The 25722-nt window shown below is 41.4% G+C and overlaps 2 protein-coding genes across 18 annotated transcripts in view; one reads left to right on the forward strand and one right to left on the reverse strand.

Moving 5' to 3' along the window:
- LMNTD2 (lamin tail domain containing 2) overlaps nucleotides 1-25722 on the reverse strand; it is an 85791-nt gene that overhangs the window by 31819 nt on the left and 28250 nt on the right. For 3 of the 4 annotated variants that reach the window (XM_083604189.1, XM_083604188.1, XM_083604191.1), the window contains exons 1-4: nucleotides 15009-15133; nucleotides 12280-12492; nucleotides 8552-8737; nucleotides 139-220 (exon numbers count right to left, since the gene is read on the reverse strand). In XM_083604189.1, coding sequence (XP_083460315.1) covers nucleotides 139-220; nucleotides 8552-8737; nucleotides 12280-12492; nucleotides 15009-15118 — 591 coding nt within the window. In that variant the 5' untranslated portion in view covers nucleotides 15119-15133. Of the gene's footprint in view, nucleotides 1-138; nucleotides 221-8551; nucleotides 8738-12279; nucleotides 12493-15008; nucleotides 15134-25722 lie in introns of those variants that run through there. The other variant, XM_083604190.1, reaches the window with a different exon arrangement.
- The window catches only part of RASSF7 (Ras association domain family member 7), a 120693-nt gene that overhangs the window by 17056 nt on the left and 77915 nt on the right, over nucleotides 1-25722 (forward strand). For 4 of the 14 annotated variants that reach the window (XM_083604922.1, XM_083604916.1, XM_083604925.1 and 1 more), the window contains exon 1: nucleotides 15138-15228. The exons of 6 other annotated variants lie outside the window; for them this stretch is intronic. The gene's annotated coding sequence lies outside the window, so the exon portion shown is untranslated. Of the gene's footprint in view, nucleotides 1-15137; nucleotides 15272-25722 lie in introns of those variants that run through there. 4 more of the 14 variants (XM_083604930.1, XM_083604919.1, XM_083604927.1 and 1 more) reach the window with 4 other exon arrangements.

The raw sequence follows: 25722 nt of genomic DNA on the forward strand, positions 1-25722 counted from the left end.
AGATTTGCCTATCTTCTGGTCCATTTTTCAATATCGCTGTTTGTTTACTTTGTTCTTTAAATTGCCACTTGGAGGTGTTTGTGACATCTGGCCTGTCAAAAAGGCCACCCAGTGTTACTGTGTCTGTTACTCATTCACCTTCTCATGGTTCTTCTTGATAGTCTTCATCTCATCATTCAGCTGGTCAACTTCTGCTTGAAGACCTTCTTCCTTTGGGCTCCTGCAAACAAGCGGAATTAAAACTTTGCTTCAATTTTTCAGCTGTGTTTGGAGAAAAAGAAATCCACTAACATACACATTAGCTTATCTCAGAAACTAATAGTTTCCTTTTTTTTTTTTTTTATAATATATTTATTAAAGTTTTCAAATAAAGCATATATTAGATAAGCACTTATCATTGTCCATTTAACATCTCTCAATTGTTACATGGGACTCCCCCACACCTCCCGCATACACTTACATCATTATTAAATTAGTTTCAAACAAATTATCATTTAATTCATCTTAATTAATAATCTTAATTTGGTTTGACATATAATTCAACCTTAAATCTAATTTAATGGTAGACAATTGTCTGCACTGGCATCCAATTCAGCACTCAGCCAAATTACAATATTTTTGTAAATAAATCTTAAATTTCCTCCAGTCTTCTTCCATCCTTTCTTCTCCCTGGTCTCGAATTCTGCCGGTCATCTCGGCTAATTGCATATAGTCCATCAGTTGCATCTGCCATTCTTCCACAGTGGGTAGCTCCTGAGTTTTCCAATTCTTGGCAATTAATATTCTTGCTGCTGTTGTTGCGTACAAAAAGAATGTTCTGTCCTCTTTTAACACACTCTGGCCGACAATACCCAGGAGAAAGGCCTCTGATTTCTTAGTGAAGGTGTATTTAAACACCTTTTTTAATTCATTATATATCTTCTCCCAAAAGGCCTTCACTCTAGGGCAGGTCCACCAGAGGTGAAAAAATGTTCCTTCATTTTCCTTACATTTCCAACATTTGCTATCAGACGAATGGTATATTTTAGCCAGTTTAACAGGGGTCATGTACCATCTATACATCATTTTCATCACATTTTCCTTCAACGCATTACATGCAGTGAAGTTCAGCCCAGAGGTCCACAACCTTTCCCAATCTTCAAACATAATATTATACCCAATATCCTGCGCCCATTTTATCATTGTTGATTTTACCATTTCGTCATGTGTGTTCCATTTCAGCAGCAAGTTATACATTCTTGAAAGTACCTTAGTCTTAGGTTCTAACAGTTCAGTTTCTAACTTTGACTTTTCCACTTGGAATCCTAGCTTTTTGTCATTTTTAAACACTTCTTTAATCTGAGCATAGTGTAACCAGTCTCGCACTTTGTCTCTCATCTTTTCTAAACTCTGCAATTTCCAGTTGTCACCATCCTTTTCTATTATCTCCCAATATTTTGGCCAGTTGGCCTCCATATTGGCTCTTTTCCGAGCCTTAGCCTCCAGGGGTGACAGCCACCTCGGAGTTTTATTCTCCAGTAAGTCTTTATATTTTGTCCAGACATTAAAGACTGATTTTCTGACAATATGGTTCTTGAAGGCCTTATTTATCTTAGCTTTATCATACCATAAATATGCATGCCATCCAAACGCATTATTAAAACCTTCCAAATCCAAGACATCCGTATCTTCAAGAAGTAACCAATCTTTTAACCAGCAGAAAGCTGCAGCTTCATAATACAACTTTAAATCTGGCAGGGCAAAGCCCCCTCTTTCTTTCGCATCTGTTAATATTTTAAATTTGATTCTGGGCTTTTTGCCCTGCCAGACAAATTTAGAAATATCTTTCTGCCACTTCCGAAAGCACTCTGTCTTGTCTACAATCTGCAGTGTCTGAAACAAAAATAACATTTTTGGCAATACATTCATCTTGATGGCAGCTATTCGGCCTAACAAAGAAAGTTTTAGTCTTGACCAACTATCCAAGTCTCTCTTAATCTCTGACCAACATTTTTCATAATTATCTTTAAATAAACTCAGATTTTTTGCTGTTATGTTTACCCCTAGGTATTTAACTTTTTTAACCACATTTAGTTCTGTCTCTTTCTGAAGCTGTTCCAACTCAATATCTGTCACGTTTTTCCCCAAAACTTTAGTTTTTTGCTTATTTAACTTAAATCCTGCCACTCGACCAAAGTTTTGAATCAGTTGTAGTACTCTTTTCAAACTAGACTCCGGCTCCTGTAATGTCAGAACTAGGTCATCTGCAAAAGCTTTAAGTTTATATTGTTTCGCTCCGACCTGAATCCCTTCCACCAACCGGTCCCCCCTAATCATATTCAGGAGCACTTCCAGAACCGAAATAAACAGTAATGGGGAAATCGGGCAGCCTTGTCGTGTACCTTTTTCAATTTTAAACTCTTCTGTAACCACATTGTTAACTATCAGTTTAGCCTTTTGTTCTGAATATATTGCCTCAATCCCGTTCTCAAACCCCCGTCCCACTCCCATTTCTTTTAAATTCCCCTTCATAAATTTCCAAGAAATGTTGTCAAAGGCTTTCTCCGCGTCTATAAAAATTAAAACTGCTTTAGTGTTTATGTTTGTTTGTAAAAGTTCCAATATGTCTATAATGTTCCTTGTGTTAGTAAACATATGTCTGCCCGGGAGAAAGCCTGCCTGGTCTTTATGGATTATCTCACTTAAAACTTTCTTAAATCTTCGTGCCAAAACATCTGCAAATATTTTGTAATCCACATTTAAAAGGGAGATGGGACGGTAATTCTTGAGTTGTGTCTTTTCAGTTTCTGACTTTGGAATCAATGTGATAAATGCTTCTTTCCACGATTCAGGCGCCTTCTTCCCCTCCATTATTTCATTACTGACCTCCAACAAAGGTTGTATCAAATAATCCTTCAATGTCTTGTAGTAGTTAGAGGTCAGTCCATCTGGCCCTGGTGATTTGCCCTGTTTCAGACTCAGGATGGCCTGTTCAATCTCTTGTCGTGTTATTTTGCCATTTAAAATTGTTCTATTTTCTTCTGACAGCTTTGCTAATCCATTTCTCTCCAAAAATTGTGTAATCTCTATTTCATCTTGTGGCCCTTGAGTATATAACTTTTTAAAATACCTCTGGAAGCACTTTCTAATCTCTCCCGGGTTCTGAATGTTCCTTCCTTCAACCTCTAAGTTTGTTACTGTATTTAATCTTTGTCTCCTTTTCAACTGCCAAGCTAGCAGTTTCCCACATTTATTTGCCGATTCAAAAGTTTTTTGTTTCATTGTTTTAATCTTCCATTCTATTTCCTGATTTATCAGCTTGGAATATTGCGCCTGATAAAGTTTAATTTCTCTCAGAATCGGTTGGGACTTCGGGTTAGATCTTAACTTCTTCTCCAACTCTTTGATACTTTCCAGAATTTTATCTTTCTTTTCATTTTGCAGTCTTTTCTTTAAGGAATTCTGTTGAATCAAGAACCCTCTCATCACAGCTTTACTTGCATCCCAGATAGTTCTTTTTTCCACCGTAGTGTTCAAATTAATCTCAAAATAGTCCTTTAAGGTTTTTTGGGCCTTCTTTACAATTCTTTGATCTCTAAACAGGCCATCATTCATCTCCCATCTAAAGGAGCCGATTGGGATCAATGTCATATCCATTCTCAAGGCGTTATGGTCGGAGCATGTTTTGGGGCAGATTTCCACCTTCCTCACCTTAGGTGCCAGACTTCTAGTTATCCATATTTGGTCGATTCGTGTCCAAGTCAGTTGAGCTTCAGAAAAGAATGTTCCTTCTCTTCCCAGGGGGTTTCTAACTCTCCAGATGTCAACCCAGTCCATATTGTCAGTCATTTCAAAAAAGGTCTTAGGTAGTCTTCCCTCTTTAGTAATGTTCTGGTTCTGTGACTTATCCATATTTGTTGATACGACCCCGTTCATGTCCCCCATCATGATGACGTTGTTGTAATCCAGATAATCCAGCATGATCTCGTGCAACTTCTTATAAAAATCCGATTTTCCTTCATTTGGAGCATAAATTCCTAATATCAAAATTTTTTCTCCTTGATACTGTACTTCTATTGCGAGGATTCTTCCACTTTCATCTTTAAAGAGAAATTTTGGTGAAAGGCTCTCTTTTGCATAGATCACTACACCTCTCTTTTTAACTGTATCCGATGATATAAATTCTTGACCAAGCCTTTTATTTATTAACACCTTTCTATGGAGCCTAATCACATGTGTTTCTTGTAAGCATATAATGTCCAATTGTTCCTTTTTTAGAATATGAAAAATTTTAGACCTTTTTTCGGGACTGTTACAGCCATTTATGTTCCAACTCAAAAGCTGCAGAGACATCCTGGATAGATCTGGTTATTCTTTCTGGGGTGGTACCTTGTTCTCCGGTCCTTGAGGATCCGAGGGGGCGGGCTCCCCTGGAAGTTCTGGCGCTGGCAATCCAAGTCCTTTGTGGAGGTCTTCTCCGTGTGCTCCCAAAAACTTGTCTCTATCTTCCACTGTTTTGATTTTGATCTTTCTCCCTCTGTAGGTAAAGGATAATCCTTGTGGAAACTCCCACCTGAAGATAATTGCGTTGCTTCTCAACAGTCTTGCCAATTCCGTGTAGTTAGATCTGAGGTCCAGCAACTAATAGTTTCCTATGCTCTGTGATCTATACTTCTTAATGAAGAGACTCTTCTTAGAAACCCTAATGATATTCTGCCCTGAAACTGAAGTCCCTGTGAAAGTGAGTTTTCCCTGGATCCTCAAGATCCTACTAAATATGGCAGGATATAATTAAAAACTAAATAAAAACAGCAGTTTGCGTTCACAAAGTGGAGCATTAGAAATACATTTAAATGGGTGTGTGTGTGTGGAAGAGTGATGACAAAGGCAACAGCATAATCCATGGCAATCAGAATTATATAATAGGATAAAGGGAAACCTTTGATTTGTACTATTGAAATACAGGCAACTCCCCATTTGTGCGGGGGTTGTGTTCCAGGTCATTGTGCACTTGCATGAAATTGCTTGAAATTGAAAAAGCTGTGAGTGGCTGCTTGTGATCCATAAACAAGGTGAGGTTTGATATAACCTGCCTGTCCTTTCTCTGATCTGATACTGATGAGCATGCCAAGTTGGTAAAAATTGAAGTCTGAGCACATTTTCTCTTCTGAGAACCTTTCTCTGGTTGCTCCCTGCACCGGTTGTGGCTTGCCTCCTCTTCACATCCCCTCTCCAGGACTGATGTCATGCCTTGTGGGATAGCAGCCTACAATTTATATAGGAACATTGCTTCAAGGCAAGATGAACTCTTCCTTGGCTGTCAGTTCTTAACTGCACAGCTTAAACTCAAGCGTCAACTTAAATTCAGAAAAGCAAAGAAGGAAACCAGCAGGATTAACGGTATTGATAAGCGAAGCCAGAAAACTATCTTGAGCAGTAGTAGATGTAGGGCTGTTACACATTTGCTGTGTGGAAATCTGATGGGCTTCCTTCACAGCAGAACTTCTGTTTTATGGATTATCACAATTCCCCAGCCAGCACTCAAATGTAAGTTATGTTGCTGGGAAATGCGATTCTTGTCTTAGCTGGTGCATTCAGTGCTCTTAAGGTAAAGGTAAAGGGACCCCTGACCATTAGGTCCAGTTGTGACCGACTCTGGGGTAGCGGCGCTCATCTCGCTTTATTGGCCGAGGGAGCCGGCGTACAGCTTCCAGGTCATGTGGCCAGCATGACTAAGCCGCTTCTGGTGAACCAGAGCAGCGCACGGAAATGCCGTTTACCTTCCTGCTGGAGTGGTACCTATTGATCTACTTGCACTTTGACGTGCTTTCGAACTGCTAGGTTGGCAGGAGCAGGGACCGAGCAACGGGAGCTCACCCCGTTGTGGGGATTCGAACCGCCAACCTTCTGATCGGCAAGTCCTAGGCTCTGTGGTTTAACCCACAGCGCCACCCGCGTCCCTTACCAACAACCATATAGAATGTGTTTGTGGAAGGGTCATGGATGGCTGTTGAATAGTACCTTTGTCATGACTGGTGATGAGCAGCACAACTCCCTCACACCCAACCCATTTTGTGAGCTTTTACGTTTTAGGTGTGGTGTTCTTTTGGTTTGTTTTTTTTTAAAAACTGCGGAACAAAGGAAGTTGCCTTATATTGAGTCAGACCATTGGTGCATCTACCCGAGTACTCTCTGCACTGACTGGCAGAAGCTTTCCAGGGTTTCAGACTGGGGGCAATCTTAATCCTACCTGAAGTTGCTAGGGATTGAACCCAGAATCTTCTGTGTGCAGAGCAGGTGCTCTGCTACTGAACTACAACCCATGCTGGTTGTTTGTTCGTTTATAGCCTAAACCAGATTTTTAAAAAATATATATATCATGAATTCTAAACTTTTCATGGCTAGAAAGAGCAGTCTAGCTATCAAAATACTTTAGGGACCGTCTTCTCCTGTACAACTTCCTTGAATCATTAAGATGAATGGGAGTAGATATGCATACCTGGCTCTTCCTGCTTACAAAGTGAAGCTGTCCTCTGTCAGAGCATGGAGCAGGACTTTAATGGCCGTGCTATATCCTGGGAACTACCTCCCAGAAGAGATCCCTTGCCTGAGCTCCATCCTTCCGTCATTTAGATGACAATCTCCTCGTCACTCCTCGGAGACATTAAAATGCCTACAACATTCTGGTGTGGCGGGTTTTCTTCAATTAACTACTCCATTTGTGTTAGAATCATAAATTTGGAAGGGACCCTGAGGATCATCTAGTCCAATGCTCTGCAATGCAGAGCAGCTGTCCCTTATGGGGATCGAACCTGCAACCTTGGCATTCTCAGCACCACACTCTAACCAACTGAGCTATCCCGATGGTAAACAGAACTTGCTTGTTTCTGCCCAGCAAAGCATAAAGTTTTTAACTGATTTCACTGAGTGGCATATCTGTATGCATGTTTACTAATGGTTGCATTATTTATTTTTAAAATAACTTTATTTCATTTGACTTATGATTGGCACCCAAACAAAACAAAAATTACCTGTGCTATCAACTGCACCAGATCTGCAGAAATCAGTAACCAAAGTTTATTGTGGCACAGAGAGAAGTATGATCTCCTGTTCATGTTTACAGATCAAGTCATTTTTAAAGCTGGAGGTAAGAGTGCTTTAATAGCTAAGCATTTCAGATACTAGTGATTCTATACTACCACCACGCTGGACTTACTTCTTATGGGCCAGATCAAAAGGGACCTTAGTCAGAGTTTCATAGCACAATAGATGTCCTGGAATCCTACCATTAAAAAAGGCTATTCTTATAACAGGCATTGTGGCTGCCCTTTGCCACATGCAGATTATTCATGTTCTGGATCACTAGGTTTGAATGGGTGCTTTGTTTCCCTTGCTTCCTTTGCGGAGGGAGAATGGCATTGTTTGTCCAGTGAATCATGGGATGGATTGCAAAGTATAACACTCCCTTCCACTCTCTCTCTCCTGAAAACAAGGAGAAAACTCAGTACAGGAGTAACTCTTTCTGCTGGAGAGGAGACTTGCAAATTTCGTACACAGATAGTTCTTGAAATCTCTGTGTAGCAAGATACATGACAAATAGGGATTTCACCTGGGGAACTAAGTCTGATGAGTCATAATTCTGACTCAGAGCCATTCTCTGAGTCTGAGACACCACACATAGAAGAAAGCAGTAGTCTGAGATAGTAGAATTCGGAACTGGCACTGTTACAGGTGCCTTGTAATATCCATTCCTCACTTAAGAAATTGATATTCTTTTCTAATGTGGGAGCACTTACACTTTGGAACTCCCTGCCTAAGGACATCAGGCACCTTCACTGTACTCTTTATTCCACCTGCTTAAAATAGCTTTGATCCAGTCTATCTAGACATAGAATCATAGAATTGTAGAGTTAGAAGGGACCCCAAGGGTCATCTAGTCATCCCCATGCAATGTAGGAATCTCAGCTAAAGCATCCATGACAAATGGCCATCCAACATGTAGAAGTTACATGCATTTTCTCTCCTTTTAGCTAGTGTTGATTTTACTATATCTTTTGCATGCTTTCATATGCTTGTTTTTAACCATTTACACTGATAATTTTAACGTCTTGTTTTATCCTTTTGCAAACCGCTTAGAGGATTTATATATGCACCTCCCATGCACCTCATGTTGCAAATGGTTTGCATCCAGATTACTGTGTGACTTTTGTAGCTCAGTTGCACACCAATGTGCAACATCTCTGGTGTAGTGGGGAATCACACAGGTCTGTCAACACACCAGAATGGAGCCAGTGTCAAACTATTTAAAAAATCCCAATACAGAAATAGCTTAACAATCCTACACATTATGATAATCTGTTAGAGAGATGTATCCTTAAAAGTTTGGAAGAGTGTAGCACTAGCAGGAAGGTGGGTATGTGCATGGGGAATGATGTCTGCTTGCCCCTTCCAGCAAAGCAGCTCTTGCCCTAGGTGTTACCTGACAGCCACGGCCCTTCTTTTTCACCTGTAATTTTGCAAGTGCTTTTCAGTAGGCACATACTCCAGTTTTGTAAAGCTTTATGTTGCTCACCTCCTAAGTGGCAGTTTTTGCCTTGACTTCACAAGTTGCTGCAAAATACAGCCAAGCCGGTCTGATTGATCTCTCCGGTTGGCATTTTTCAGTGCCATGATTTCCAGATCCCTCTGACGCAGCAGCATGAGGAGTGTTCGTGGATTTTCCATCAGGTCAGGGCTCAGCTGCGGAGAATGGGTTGCCCTGCAAAGGAAACAGAATGCTATGGTTTGTATGATGTATACAGCAAGGAAGGCCACTTCTTGTCTTTTCTAAGCAGGTTTGAATTCTTTCAGAAACCTGCTTGAACAGAGAGTGGGGCAAAAGTACTCTTTATATGCAAAAACCTTTCGCAAAATTGTTGGCTGTGTCCAGCGAAGAAACTGTCATTTTTCCAGGTTGGTTATACATAGGTGATTTAAAGACATGTGAGATAAGAGTTTTTGTTGTGAGCCACAAGCAGTGTTTTGTTATCCCTCCTGCTGGATCTGTACCGTAATAAATCTTTGCTGGTTATCTGGATGTTTCCAGTTCCAACATGCCATTTGAGGAGTAAAATACACCTATAACTATGGGTCAGAGTTCTTACTTACCTGCCCGTCTCTCTTAGAGCCAGAGTGGTGCAGTTTTTCCCTGGTATTCTGAAACAAGTCTCTGATGTAGCATTAGAACAGTAGTGGTGGATTTATACTGGCCCATCCACACACCCTTCCTCATTATTCTGTTATGCTTCCCCAGTGTTAACACATTATTGCTACCTGGAGAGGCACTCTTGTGCTAGAGTGCAACAAAATCATAGAACTGTAGAGTTGGAAGTGGCTACAGAACAGCATGTCTACCCCAAAATGTTTGCATGCACAAACAGCATTAAAAGTGGGGTCGGGTATCTGTCGAATCCTAATGCCACCATGGGCATAAATCATGAATACCCAATAAAAAGGATGCCAGGAGGAGCCTTTATTTGCTCTCTTCTCTTTTCTATACCACTGTCATGCGTCAGAGGATCCACCCCCCACAGTGGGTTGCCAGGAATGGATGTGACAAGGAAATTTTCTTACCAAATTGCCTTTTATTAAATATTCACAGAGAGAGGCTTAGAAATGCAGCCTCTAGGAAAATGGCATTGCTCCGAGTGAGTCTCCACCCGCTCCCTCTCTCCCATCATGTGTCATCACTACAGGTGCTGAGATGTGCCCTCTGCTTCTGAGCTCTCTGCTCTCCTACTTTTAATGCCTGCTGGGTTGTGGGAGAGGGGGCGTCTGGAATGCTTTCTAAAGACACTGTGTCCCTCAGCTGTCCCCCTCTGGTGCTTCTTCTTCCTCCTCTCCCATTATTTCCCAGCTTTCCCCCTCATCTGCCTCTCCCTCACACCCCTGTTGTAATTCTGAACTGTCTTCTCCTCTGGAAGGGTCAGGCTGGGGAGGCAGTCTCTACCATTCCTCCTCTGCCCAGTCCCTGACAACCACTGTCTCTAAAGTTCAGTCTGCATCAAGTGTAGGAGCCTATGATCCTCCAGATGCTGCTGAACTACAACTACCATCATCCCTGATCTTTGGCTATGCTGCCTTGAGCTGATAGGAGTTGGAATCCAACCACATCTGGAAGACCACAGGTTAGCCACTCCCGGCCCACACATTCCGTTCACCAGCTACTAGAGGAAACAGTTTGCATGTGGCTGCTGCTCCACTTTGGGACCTTAGTATCTAGGACTGGCCATCAGATGGGTCTGGTTCTCACCCAAATATTAAACCTGTGTGTGGGCTGGATGGCTGCAAGTGGGGAATCTTTAGCATGGTTGAATGCTCCTCCTTTTCCTTCAAACACATACACTCCCCTCTGCACAAAAAAGTAGACGTCAAAGGGGAAGGGATTCTAGTTCAGTTTTATCCCTGGAATCCAATTTATATGTCTATGATTATTTTTGGTACTGAAGAGGAACATTTTAATTGGAGGGCCCAACTGGCGCTTATGCTATCACGTTAAAAGTATATAATTAAAGCAAGTTAAAATATCAGAAGCAGCAATGAAACGGAACCATATGAATTCAGCAGACAGATAAAGCCAAAATCAAACCCAGTTTAGACTGCATGCCGCAGGCAAATAAAAATGATTTTGCAGGGGACAGGAAGGAATTACATCAAAGTTGGCATCAGACAGGCTTTCCTGGTGAGGGTATTCTACAGATGGGACACAATGACTGAAAATGCCCTCTCTTTCCTTATCCCTTAGGAAGAAGGTTGGCTGTAAACCAGTCTCCATAATTCAGCTTTGAAATGAATGCATTCACCCCTTATTCTTCGAGATGTTCACCTGCAGTCTAATGCACCCACATGGCTGCTTGTTCTTGCATCAAGCCAGTTTCCCCAGATCCCATCTTGACTCTTCCTAAGTTGGAATAATTACAGATGGCCTGCTATTCTGGCCTCTGTTCGATAGCCTCCAGTCTCTTTTCCTCCTTCTTACTCCTCCTCTTCACAACTCAGGGGTCAGCTTATTTTGGCTCCAGCATTCAGGGATTCCTATGATATCTTGGCTCTTCTAAGATTAAGAGGTTTTTCTACCTGCCTCCATCTGTCTCTCATTTATTCCACTTGATCTCACAAACAGCAAGTTGAGTGGTTTTGTTTGTGTTCAATAGCCTTTGGTTGCTAGGTGGGGGGGGGGGTAAACAGCAAAAATATGCCATGTTATCTGTTAGATAAAGGCAAATAAAGGGATGGTAGAACCAATAATTTTCAACTCTTGCTAAAAACCTTCAGAAATAGAAAGCATCTTTTGCATTTCAACCCAAAGGTTACAAGCATGGCTGGAAGCTAAGCTTTTGCAGGCAAACCCCTGCTAAAGCCAATCACTCCTAACTTCTTTACAAGTAATTTCTGAAAGGTAAGGCTAAGTTTAGTAGTTGCATTGCAGAAGGAATTTGGAAGTTTTTCTCATTTCCCAAGCCTTCCTCTAGCATCATAAAATGACAAACTACACCAGCTGATATTCCTTCTCCTGCTTGATTACTGAGACTGCAATTCCATCAGTGTTTGCTTGGAAAGAAAACTCTTTAGATAAAACGGGACCTACTAAATAGAGATATATGCTCCTGCGCTGCAGAGGTGCACGAGCTGCGGCTTCCTTTACATCTTCTTTTTGGGTTAGCATCCCTCCTTGTGAGCCCAACAAGCTTCATTCCCAGTTTACTTTTGTTTATTCTGTCCCATTATGAGACAAAGGGCATATGGCTGCCTCACAGTCCCATCCTTACAAAACAAAGGGAACGAGGCAATTCATCAGCTTCAGTTATATACCCAGGAAAGGGTGGATTTTGTTATTTCAGTGGAGGACGAGTCCCCCAAAGTAAGTGCAAACATGATTGAGGTGTCAGCCATTCAGATGGCAAACTGCACAATCTTAAGTTAACACTGTATAAACCTTTGCACCTGTGTTGGTACAGTAGAATAAAGCTCATGTCTAACCAGCAGGTGTTAAGATACTTATGTTAACTTGGGTCTATAAAAGGCTCTAAAAAAATGACACAGGAGCAAAATTGTGCTGTGCCAGCTACATATAAGAAACGGTGAAGCAGCCTTCCCTAGCTAGATGCCCTCGAGATGGTGTTGGACTCTACTCTTATCTCTGAGCGTTGGCCCTGCATGCTGGAGCTGAGGGGAGTTGTAGCCCAAAACATCCAGAGGGCACCAATTTGGCGAAGGCTGCTCTAAAGGTTATGAAGGAATCCATTTGTGAACAATGCTTACACACTCTGTTTCTTCGGGGATTCAACAGGAGAAGGGGAAGGACTGGAGCTGTCAATTCTTTCACTGTCCAGATTGGGGCTGAACATCACACTGAGTTTGAGGACAGGAGAATCCTTCTCCTTTACCCCCACGAGCTGGCTGTTAGCGGCATCCCTATCTATTTCATTTTCATCTTCTTCCACAATGACTTCTTTTATGCTGGATTTCTTTTCCCTGTGAAAAAACAGAAATAACTGTGCAGCATAGATTCTCTGCAAATCAAAACATTCTTTACTCTTTTACTCTTCCTATGAATTGCAACCACCAGCCATTTTACACATAGCATACGAACAAAGCTGAATTTACTGCTTAATGTGCCCTTGACTTGACAGAGAGCCTCGGCCAAAGTTAGCTTCTTGATCAGTGTACCTATATGATGCGTGCATGCTTTTGCCATCCTACTTTTAGCCACTTTAATATCATACCTTTTAATGATAGTTGATTAAAATGCTAGATATATACCTTAAAGTGCAGCATGTGAAGCCCCTCCCTGTGTGATTCTTCTTTGTGTGTTGTCCTGTCACTCTCCCAGTTATAGTCTTCATCTAGAGCTGTTGTGGGCAGCCTATGGTCAATTACATGCAGTTGGCAAGGATGGAATTGTGGGATGGCAGAGAGGGGTGAGAAAGAAAAGGGGATGCCCTACCTACGTTGGCTCTGGCACAGTCAATAATTGGCTGTGGACCACCAACCATTGGTGGCATGTAGGCCCCAGCAATTTACCCCTGAGAGAATGAGGTCCTTGACAGAAAAAAAGGATTGCTCTAGAGAGCTTCCTACTTAGAGAGATGGCATAAAACATTACAGTTTTGACCATACACTTACAAACAAGGTATCAGAGTGCAAAATCTATGTGAATTCTGCAAGAAATATCTCTGAACATGTGCGGGCAGCAGTCCATCCTCCTTCGTATGCATCACTTATTGCAAAATCCACATTCCTCCCTCCCCTTTTCTGATATTGTTTCACATATATTTCTTTTCTAAAATTTCCCTGTGTGGGTAAAAAAAATCTGAGGTCGTGTATCTGAGAAGAAATGGGAGGAGAGATACAACAATAAACGTTTGTTATCCAATATATTTGGGAACTGATACGCTTTTCATTACACACACAATGAGTGCATCTATAAAACTCACTACCATATGCATATATTGCAGCAAATATCAGAAATTGTTGTTATTGCCAGTCATGTGGGAGCACTGACAGTCCCAGTTATGTTGTGTGAATGTTCAGTCATGAATTTATTGACAACTGCACGGGAATGCAAACAACAGCAACCAGGCAAATTTTGTGAATATATGGAAATGCAACAGTAGACCAGTGAAAGTTTACAACACCTTGAATAAACACTGTAACAATGCATTCCAGAAAAATATTTAATATGTTGTTAATGGGGAAAAAGCTAACTACTAAAAAGAAATAGATTTTGTTCAAAACACTTTGAGCAAGCATGTAGTATTTGGTTTATTATTCATGCATTTAAATATTTACTTTTATCAAAACACTGAGAACAATTCAGGTATCACAAAGAAGCAAAGAATGTTGTGAGAAGATGAGAATAATGAGAAGGGTTTGGAGTGAGGTGCCCTCAGAACATGGACAACACTCTTTGCTATTTCTCTCTTCTGAGCCATGTGAGGCTGGACAGGGATGAGGGATAATAAACAAAAGCTGAATCCTGACAAGACAGAGACACTGGGAGTAAGTGGTTCTCATGTCCTGGAATTAACTGTGTAGCCTGTTCTGAAGGGGTTGAACTCCCCTTAATGGAGCAGGTACAAAGTCTCCCAGATCCAGCATTGTCTTCCCGGGTCCAGGTGGGCTCTAAATCCATTCACAGGCTGGTCTATACATGCATGTACATTTTTCCCCACACTATGCCTGGCAGCTAAATGTGTGAAGTAAATTGACTCAATTACAAATATTGTGCTTGAAAACAAATCAAAGTTCTCTTTGCGGGGTTGCATTTAAGATGGCCTATTCAGACATTCAGGTGATATTTGATGCACTTGGTCTGGGAGATGGGTTGAAATTCTTTTTTTTGCATAGCCCTAGATAAGCCACTTTCCCTCACCTTTATTCTAAGTGGATTAAATGGAGGTGGAAAGTGACCCAGGGGAGGCTTCTGTTTAGGAAAATGGGGTACTGTGCCCCCAGCCTGCTCTCTGCAAGCCTGCGTTGCAGTGGGGTTGGACTAGAGGACCTTTGTGGTCCCTTTCAACTCGACGATTCTATGATTATTTTTCTATGATTATTAAGACCTTGCCTGCCTGCCTGCCTTCTTACTGACAACCAGCCCAGGGGGTGGCACTGCTTGTCAGCTTCCTCCTCCTTAGGCCCATTGTTTCCCTCGTAGAACTCAGCATGGATGAGAATAGGAATGAAAACAGAATTATTTCTCTCTGCCTGTAATTGGCTCGAGCTCCTGCTACTCCTACTGGTGTCCCGCCCTTCTGCCCCACCAGCCCCAATGAGCAACAACCACTGCTGGCTGTGTTACAGGATTGTTGTAAAGGCAAGCACAGGAACACATAGGAAGCACCACCACTTCAAAATGGTCTCTTCAGTTATTCTTCCTCACTACCGCCACCACCAAAATAATGGGATCCAATAACTAGGTTTGCTTGCTTATGTTTTCCCAATCAAATAGTTGCTTATCCCCCTCCTGCCCCATAACTCCCATAACTCACATGGCTATCTTTCCTCTGCTGTTGCACTTAGGGGTGAACTTTGTGATCCTAGTACTGTTGGTTATGTCTCTGCCCCAGAGGCCTAGCAAAGTCTTTGTTGAGGTCACCATAGTAACGTAGTAAAGGAGTGGGAGACAATGAAGTATGATGCAGGGAGGGAGACCAGAAGGAAAAAGACCCATTGAGGAGGGTGTTAGCTTGGGGCCTTCCTGAAAAATCCGTAAGTCACAGAAGTGATTTAGAAGGAGGAGAACATTTCCCCTGTATGTAACTTCTTTTTCATACGAAGCAATGTTAGTTTAGATTATGGATTCTTGAAATCATCAGCTTTGTATTGACATATTGCTTATACTGTGTTTCCACACTTAACTCCTCCACGCACAACACAACATACCCCACACAAACACATGCCATTATAATTGAGAAAACTGCGACAGAAAAAGAATGAACGGGAAAAGAGGGAGAAGGGAGTACAAAAGCGAGATTTTGGTTTGTGTATATATGTACACCTGTGGTTTCTCGTTGCAGAAAAATATGTGAACTGATTCCATTGAGAAATAGTGTGCATATGTGGTTCAATCTTGATGGTTCATTCTCATATGCAACACTTCATGCCGTGAGCAAGCTTATGTGGATTGACAACGTGAAGCATGGCACCCCAAGAAAGGGACACCAATGCTTTCACATAGTTCTTAAATACCAACCAACCATGTAACCATTCACTTATTCTACATAGGAGAAATCCACAAGAAGTTTAGGCAAGGGCAAAGTGAAGATGGAAGTCAGGCAGGATATGTTAAGACTCTATGGGCACCCAGACTCAAACAGAATGGATTGATAATTCATGGGACAAAGAAGGTAACATGGAAAAGAAATAATTGTGTAAGCCTACTAGACCACAAAATATGGCAAGTGAACCCACAACCTTTGAAAGAACAACAAAGGTTTTCTAACACTATTATAGCTGGATCTGATCACTTTAGTTCCTGCTCACATTACACTCTCTACCTATATGGATAGGATTTATCAACAGGATGCTGTTTTAACAGAGTTGGCTTCTCTGCTTGAAGCCTTCATAAAACACTTGTTGGCTGAGTTCCCAAGACAGATCGTTTTGTTGAGTTTGCAAATGGAGTGTGTCATATTGACAAAGCAGCAAAGGCAATAAATTATTAAGAGTTTGTCTGTAAAGGCAGAGGCATAAAACATGCCAAATTCTCAAACGGAGCAGAAAGTATATATATAGAAAATCTCCCTTTTTTTGTATTTGTTACTCCTTCATCTCTTTCAGTCTTTCCAGGCCCAGTTCACATGTCACAGTAAGCCATAGTTTACTATGAATACAGAGATGGTTGCTGCTTCACTCTTCCACTAGTGGGAATGGGACTGACAAACCATGCTTCCTGGCTTAGTATTATATCAGAACTGGGGGTCGAGGGTAGTTTTGTTCCAAACCACAAATGGTAAGCCAAGAACAAGCTTTGGCTTGGCATCATAATTTATTTGGAATGAACCTCAGTCCCTGGTGTGGACATGATGCTGTGTCGGGGATCGTGGTGCTCCCAGTTATACTAGAAGTGCAGTAGGAGCCATCTGCTCCTGGACACACGTGCAATAGCACCCTCCTGTTGGTGATCCCTAGCAAGGGACATTTAGGGTCATACTACTCTGATACTGCCTTTCTCTCATTGTTCCTGTGTTGTAACTTGCATTTTGTTTCCGCTTCTCCATATAGTGCTAAACCATGGTTTAGAGTTACGTTTGCACACAGTCATAGTGTTAGATGAGGATAATTTTCTACAGAAGTTGGAAACTCCTACATGGCAGAACTATCTGGCTGAAATATTATGAGTCTGTTTAACACAGGGATGGAACCAAGGAGTGGGCCCAGCCTACCTAGATATGATTATCTTGGGGGCTCAGTATTTAACCTTTTACTTGTGTTAGCTAAACAGAAAGAAATAAAGATATTTAGAAAATTGGCTTTATTGTTTAAAATAAAAATTAAACAAATTAATAAAAAGGGTTTTTCTTGTATGCACACACAAATATAAATACATGCACACACATATACACAAAAACATACATACCATTAAATAGAGGACAGCTTGCTCCCTAATGTCTCATTTTATTTTATTTTTGGTTTATTTGTCTTGCCTCCTGGCTGGTTAAAGCTTCCTGAGTTAGAATCCCACCCTTACAGGGTAGGTTAGAATGGATGACCCCTGGAGGTTAGTTCCAGCTTAATGTATCTATTATAGTCTTTTTCCTTTGGTGTTTCTTGACTTTGTTTTGGCCTCAAAACTCAATGGGTTTGTTGACCTAAAGTTAACTTTTAGCCTCCTTATCTTTATATCCTTTTCTTTTAGACTTAGGGAAGAAGATACAACAAAGCATATTTGTAGAGATTTGTCATCCAATTTACATTCAGCTTGAATGGGGCTTTACCTGCTTTTGTGTGTACAACAATAGAAGTTTAAATCCCTCTTGTTGACCACAGATTTCCGCATCATAATTTTAGCTTGTTGTGCAGTGCAGTCTTTACAGTGCATCTGAGTGTTTCGCAAATGTTGACTATTGCTACTACTTATTAGAGGAAGGAAATCTGGGTGTTAGAATTCTATGCTTTTAGGAACTGCAGTCAGAAAAATGTTCAGCATGCTCTTCATCTCTGCCTTGTGACCTGCCAAAGAATCTGACATTTGATTTGGCTTCTTAAGCAGGATGACCTTCTTTTTCTTTTTTAAATATAGTAATCATTGCTAGAGATAAATGCTGGAAGCAAAAAGTGCCCAAGTGCTTTTATCCCCTCCCTGCCAAGGAATGTGTAGAAAATCTGATAAATGCATGGAAACCAAAGTGGGGTTTGAATGGGATATTTTGTGATCAAGATTCAAGCCTTCAAGGCTCCTCGTGCTAATGGTTCTGATCAAACTCAGTAACTTTGGACAAATTTTGTAAAATATTGCAAAATTTATTCTAAGCACAGAATGTGCATTTACTTGCTGCATAATTTGGTTCACATGTGCAAATGCAGTCTAACTTCAGGCCACTATTGATTGAAATTAGGAAATACAGCTGTCTAGAAGCAATAAAATAAGTCATGATCAGTATAACATGGGCTGTTGACAATTCTTCAATATGTCCCAAGCTTCCCATTTCACTCCAGCTGCAGACCAGTTTGCATGTTTCTGCTCAATTTAAGTAATGAGGGATGACTTATATGTAATAAGCTTGTTATCTTTCTTCCTCCCCCCACTCTGTCAAGAAAGGGTGCTGTGTCAAAGTTTCTTTTTCAAGCTGTCTAGACATTTTGACATCTTATGACTGCAGAGCAAAGAAAATCAAGTGTCTTTCCTGTAATTAGAATTTTTTTGCTTTTGCACCCCCCTCCAAGGAATTGATTATAAGACTAATATTGTCTTGGTAGGGGGTTGAGGGAGAATCCAGTGGGGGGCATAATTGCTCCCTTCATTTCTGTTACTTACTTTTTGTACTGTGAATTGATGATACTTAGGACAAAGAGAAGGGAAAGCCAAACATCATGACATATTTTGCTTTATTTGTTCAAGGTAAGGTGAAATAGGGACTGTTTTCAACGTTTAAGGGCTGTTTTAATTGCCTGTGTGTAAAATGTGGTTGTGGGTAACATTTTATATCCTGTTGTAATATTTTCTAAAAATAGGCAATGATTGGGGACAAACTAAGTTGAGATAAAGTATAGGCAAAATCTTAAATGTTTTGCAGCTAAAATGTTTGCATTTTGTTCATCCATCAATTGCATAAATAGGCTTTTTTCAAATTTTTGCTCTGATCCCTTCCTTGGTTGCTAATACAATTTGTTGATGCTGTTTCAAAGCCCAACTTCTTACAGTTAGACTTGCTAATTGGATTTTTACTTTACAATCTATTTAGTCTCCTGTGAATATACAGTATGAACCTTTAACCCAACTCAGCACCCTCCCAACTCTGGTTCTTGTTCTAATAACACATCCACCTGAGCACGGCAGTCTCTGGCCTCATAACAGAGCCTTGTGTTGGTTTCTCTAGTCTGTTGCAACTCTTTTGGGAGAATTGGTATTGTGTGTGTTTCTTTGACAGGTGGCAAGGTAAGGGCCTTTAAACCTGTAATGTCATTTCTAATCTCATTCTACTCTGTGTTCCAGTGTGTTCTAATCTTCTTTGCTATTTACAGCCTGTGCGGTGGTATAGTGATCAGTGTGTTTTAAAACACAAAATCAAAACTCCTCTCTTTTCATGTTTTAATGTATCTCAGGTTGGCCCTAGCTGAACATAATAGCAAGTCACTATCACTACCACTTTACGCTTGTTCGCTACAACCTTGTAAATTTGTACTTGCACAGTAGCCTGTGACAAGGAGGAATAAACTCCAGACCAGCAGCAATGCAAGCTTTTGTAATGTACAAAATACAGTGGTACCTCGAGTTAAGAACTTATTTCGTTCTGGAGATCCATTCTTAACTTGAAACTGTTCTTAACCTGAGGTATCACTTTAGCTAATGGGGCCTCCCGCTTCCGCCACGTGATTTCTGTTCTCATCCTGAAGCAAAGTTCTTAACCCGTTACTATTTCTGGGAGTTAGCGGAGTCTGTAACCTGAAGCGTCTGTAACCCGAGGTACCACTGTAGTTGATTGTTTTTCTTATTTCTCTGCATTGTTTTCCCCAGCAGTATGAGTAGTTGTGTAGGCTGTTATTTTTACACTACAGTTTGTTGTAGCTGGATGAAATGGCAACTTGTGGTTAATCAAAAATGCACCCAAAAGCTTCTGAATACCTTCTTGTAGCTGTGCCAGAAGAAGGGATGAATGGGAGTTGTGTAAGCCTGAGCATGGTCCATTCCCCTCACAATAAACCATGGTTTATTTTGACACTTGAATGCGGCCAATGGGTGGGATTCTGGCATTCATGCTTGGAGTAAACCAGTCATTGATTTTAATGGCTCTACTTTAAACATGAATAAGTCTCAATCCAATCCAGTGGTTTTATTTTTTTCTATCAGTTTCTATGTAACTGTCCAACCTAAGCTCTTGTAGCCTCCATTTTTAAATCTTTGTGACCTTACTGATTTTGTACTTTGCAGCATGGTAGTGTGTTGCTATGGATGCGATTCACAACAGCATTTTTATCTGCAGCTATATATAGCTATCTGCATTGGGTACCTTTCTGCTCACTAGCTATAATGTTGACAACTGTTTCAGGGAAAGAGACCCACTGCTATGGATAGGATAGGATAGGATAGGATAGGATAGGATAGGATAGGATAGGATAGGATAGGATCCATTAGAATTCAAGGGGTTTGAAGTTAACATGGAGAAAGTGGGGTGGTATGGATTTTAGATGCTGAAGTTAGCATTTACAACATGTTTGTGACTACTGGCTTTCCTAACAGCACATGTTTTATTTGATCAGCATTGTGTGCTTTGATGAACTGGATGGTAGGAAGGAATCCTTTAGGAATGAGATAAAGGGCATTATCACACAACCAACAAATTGAGAGGTTTGACTTTTATGGAGGTGTTAGTATTTGAAAATGTGAGAAAAAGAAATAATGACATTCCATTCTGAATACATTCGCCTTTTGGGAACACTCTTCTCTAGTGGGCAGGACTGTGAGAGCAGCATTGCAAATCTGTTAGGTGAAACAAGGAAGCATGCAGGCTAATTCTAGATACTCGTAAGTTAATAATGGATCAGCATAGTGATAGCAGAACCTGAAGGAATAGTGCTATGATAATTTGTTGGGGAAGGGGATCCTGGACCCATCTCTGGGTGTGCTCCTTCTCCCCATCATCACAATGAGGACTCAGGAGCATGAAAATTTGGGAAGCCCATACATTGCCAACCAGATGTCCACCATTACCAGAAACCACAGTCTATCTGCAACCGCTGTGGCTGTCTCAAACAACAGAAGCCTGACAGCAAACCCTTCTGAAGAATTGTCATGGACTGGCTGGACACAGAGGAATGGTGGGAGGAAGCAGCTTGGGAACCCTCAAAGGAAGAAGGCTAAGAGCCCAGGGATTGGTGGTGAGACAACAATGAGTGGTCTGAGGGAGAAGAAGGAGAAGATTGGGAAGACATGTCAGAAGCTGAAGAGCTAACAGGGCTTAGTGAAGTGAACAGTCCAGAATCAGAGGTTAAAGCCGTAGGAGAGTGTGACGAGGGAGGTCAAGAGGCAGAGAGATGAGTCAGGCTGGTGAAGAGGCATGGGTGTCTCCCCCTTCTTCCGCGACAAGCTCTTCTCCCCAGTCTCCCAGAACCAGGAGAGTCATAAAGTGGGAGGAGCAAAGACAGGCACACAGGCACAGTCTCAAATTGGAAAGGTGGGGACTTAGGCCGCTTTGGGGAGGAGGGGACCTTCAGTCTTAGCAACTGCTTAATGGGGGCAAGTCCTACTGAAGAAGAGTTGCTGTGCTCATTAGGCCTGATACTCCTATGGAGATCCTGGTTTGTTTTCTAATAAAGAGTTCACTTCACTTACTTCGTGTGATTTACTGCTGGTTCGTTCAGAAATAACTCTTTGGGCACATGTGAGAGCTATTTACATAAACGGTTAGTGTTTGCAATGCATACACTGCAGGGCCAGCCTGCCCATGAGGTGAGGCAGTTGTCTCAGGGCTGCTGGTTCCAGATAGCTGAGAGCGGTGGCAAATCCAGTTCTTGAACAACGTGCTGCTCACTGCCTCTGGCAATTGTTGGCCGCCTGCTCTGCTGCATGTCCATTGCCCTCATGCCCATTGCTGCTGCTGCAGGCAGTGGATGTGTGGGTACATGGCAGGTGCAGCATTTTCTGTTTTGCCTCTAACGATAAGACATCCAGGGGCAGCCCTTATACACTTGTTTTAATGCAACCAGTGCAACATCTTTGCACTGGTGAAAGCCAGTACCACAACCCAAGGCAAACAGTGAACGGAGGCCTTTTTCTGTTGAGTTGTTTTAATTTAGGGAAAGTACGTCCAAGAATGGTTTTCTTGGACCCCAATTATTCTAACCTTGTTACTTATAAATTGGATCAGAATAATATATCTTCTACAGAAAGCTGACAGAGTTCTTGAATTTTGGAGCTTAATAATATTATACAAGCTTGCATTGATAGAACAATTTTGAATTACTTCACATAAACATGCATTACATTAAAAAGTAAATCAATACTTCTGGGCCCACATCCAAGACCTGAGGTGTACAATGCACTTCATTTCCGCAGTCCCACTTCTCTAGTTGCCTTGTTCTTACATAATTTTGCTTGGTATTCTTTTTTGGAATAATATCTTTCAAACAAAGTCTATAATACTGAACTAAAATATTGCAAAATTTGCCTCATGTTATTTCAGTGGTCTCATTTGCACATAACACCAAACCATGGCTTGTTTAGCTTAACTATGCTTTGGTTAAATGTTTGAACCTAGCCTAGCAGATTAATCATGGTTTTTTTCCCTGTTGGCAAACCATGATATGCGGCCATGGTTTGTTTTTGGCTGACAAAGCATGGCTTGTTTTTAACTCTAGTTTGATGTTATGCTTGATTCCAACAACTTTGCCTAAACAATTTGTGTGGAGCCACCTCCCTGCTCATAAGGCTACAAATAAATGAGACAAGCAGCTGGAAAACCAAGCTTTGGAGAATCAAGGCACATCATGTTTGCTGGTCTGTGAGGCAACTTATGGTTTATTAAACATTCACATTAAACATTCACATTGTGTGTGAATTAAACTGTGAGAGTACATCCTTGCTATGTTCTCTGCTATATTGCTTATGCTAGGGCCAGTGTGTAATCAGTTCTATGTGGGAAGTAGCAACAAATATTGAACCTTGGGGAACTTGCTTGAGTTGAAGATGCATATTGGTGGCACTGGTATTACTCTTGATTTTGCATGAACTTTCATGGTAACTCAAAATAAGCTGGCTGAGTTTATCTGGGTGAAATATTTACATAGCTCATGAGTATGCTTTCAGCTCTTTACACAGGAGATCTTTTATACAAAGAACCAAGGCTTTCTCTGTATGTGCCTAAATCTAAGCCTGATGTCAGCATGTGCCAACTTTGGGAAAGTGAAGCCTGTCTGGGACCCTCAATGCCAGGCAGTTTGGAGCAACTATTTCCCATAGTGCTCTGGGACACTGTAGAAAAGTAAAATGGCCACAAACTCAGTGTGCTGTTTATTGCCACTTCCAGGACCATTTCACAAGACCCAGGGTCGGAGGGACAGGGGCGAAACTAGGCTTTATTTAACCCGGGTCAAAGACTCAGTTTGAAACACCCCCCCACACACATTTCATACACCAACACACAGGCTGGGAGTCTCAATGGCGCCCCCTCTGGAGGCTTTACCTGGGGCAAAAAAACCAGTTAGTCCACTCCTACCCCCCATAGCTCTGGCTCTGTGGAGGGAGTCCACTGCAATGCAGTTTTCTGACTCAAACCTGACCCCGCTTGTGTTTATCTCCCACTTCCAACACTTCTTCATAGCCTTTATCTGCATGAGTTAAGTATATCCTGGGTCAGGCACAGGAGGCTTCTGAAGAGCAGTACAAGCCTGATACCTCTCTTCTGACTTCTTCAATATTTAATAAGTTACCTGAGAAACAAGCTCAAGATGATGAACTAGAAACTGTTGTAGAGCTTGCATTCACAGTAAATCACAATTATTTCTTGGTTCACTTCATTTTGCAAATGAATTTACGTAGTCAAGAAGAAAATCCACATTTGGAATGAATAATTAAGGCCATTTTGCTCTCCTCTGTGGCAGTGGCAGGGTAAATGAATACGTAATATGTGATGCTGGATCTCGGCACAGTCACAATGCACAGAAACCACACGCAATAATCCAAAACTGTGAGCAGGAGATTTGAAGCTACAATGCCCTGGGATTTACTGTGCTCTAAATACAAATTTGAGGCATGGTTGTTTTTTTCAGGATACTAAATTCAGTAGCAAGTAGTGGTAATGTAATTCATCCCGAGAGTCGTGTGTGCCTCTGTTTAATTATATAGTAGTTGGTCCACATAAGAGCTTTATGAGCTGGCTTATGCTTTCAGACACAAACCCAAAGCAAATCAGCTGCACTAACAGTGCAGCATGCAATGGACTCTTATACAGTGGTACCTCAGGTTAAGAACTTAATTCGTTCTGGAGGTCCGTTCTTAACCTGAAACTGTTCTTAACCTGAGGTACCACTTTAGCTAATGGGCCTCCCGCTGCTGCCGTACTGCCACCGCATGATTTCTGTTCTCATCCTGAGGTAAAGTTCTTAATCCGAGTTATTATTTCTGGGTTAGTGGAGTCTGTAACCTGAAGCGTCTGTAACCCGAGGTACCACTGTAGCTTGTTTTGCAGAGTTAGAAAAACGAAAACCAAAAGCCACACACGTAGCCTTTAGTTAAAGCTGTAAAAGCTTCGGCTTGTGCCAAAGGCACAAATTCGGTTGTCATGTCAGCACCTTTCCATTGCATCAATTAGAAGAGCTTGAATTACATTTCTCATTTAATATGCATTCAGATAATTAGAAACTCTCCCCCCCCCCAAAATGTGGAGATGTGATTATCACAGTGAAATACAACCCCAAGTCTGGGTTATAAAGCAGATGCTTCTAAACCCCTCCTCCATCTTTTCACAATAATGTCAAGTGATGGACACTGTGGCAAAAGAATCCAAATCTCTCATATAAATTACTGGCATCTGAACTGGTATTGACTCACAAGGAACAAGACCTCAGGGCCATAGTGGATAGCATGATGAAGACGTCAACCCAGCGTGCACCAGCTGTGAAAAATGGTGAATTCCATGTTAGGGATCATTAAGGAACGGATAAAAAGAAAACAAAACTGCGAATATCAAAACACAGTTATACTATGATTATACTATATCATAACCTATGGGGAGACCACAGTTGGAGCAGTAGGTACAGTGTGGGTTGCCTCACTTCCAAAAGGATATTGTCATCTGGAAAAATTACTGCAGATGTTCATGCTCTCAAGCATGCTGGTACCTCTCTCCCCCTCCCCCACTCTGTTTTGGCAGCCTGAGTTTGCTATTTGAAGGAGTGATATGACATAGCAACAGGTAACCTGTTTGGTTATGCAATATGCTCTCTATGTCCCAAGGGCAAGACAGATACAGAGAGAAAACATATAATTTATACGCAGTGGAGCTGATGGGGCAGAAATATTTGTAGGTGGATATACAGGAGTTACATGCACAGTAGGTGGCCCCTGCTCATTATTCAATTGTGCTGAGTGAGACTAGGGCCCTTTCCCACACAGCTTATTGTATACGCACCATAAACCTTCCCTCAAGGCTGTGCTTCTGCTGTGGGAATATGGTTATGCTGCGTACTTCACATAGCAATATATGGGGAAAGTTTGTTTCTCTCCCTCTCCACCCTTCTACTATTCACTGCATTTTTTGCAGTTGAAATTATTGATGAATAGAAAGTGGTTATCCAAGTGCCATTGGTGTGTTTGCATAATGCCCCATCCCTTCTTGCCCACAGCCAAATTCAGCTACTTTTATTGGTTCTTATTTTGTATGCGGGAATTATTTAGAGGTTATGTGCTTCATGCAAGACCATTAGGCAACTGCTGCATGGAGGTCAGGGGAGCATTGGAAAGCTGTTGGAAAACAATTGTGTGTCCCCCGTGGCCTGTTAAATGTTTCCTAGGCTAGTCTGCTGCCTTCAACTGCAGTGAGCTAA

This window comes from Podarcis filfolensis, assembly GCF_964270895.1.
Source record: "Podarcis filfolensis genome assembly, chromosome: 1".
Taxonomy (NCBI): Eukaryota; Metazoa; Chordata; class Lepidosauria; order Squamata; family Lacertidae; genus Podarcis; species Podarcis filfolensis.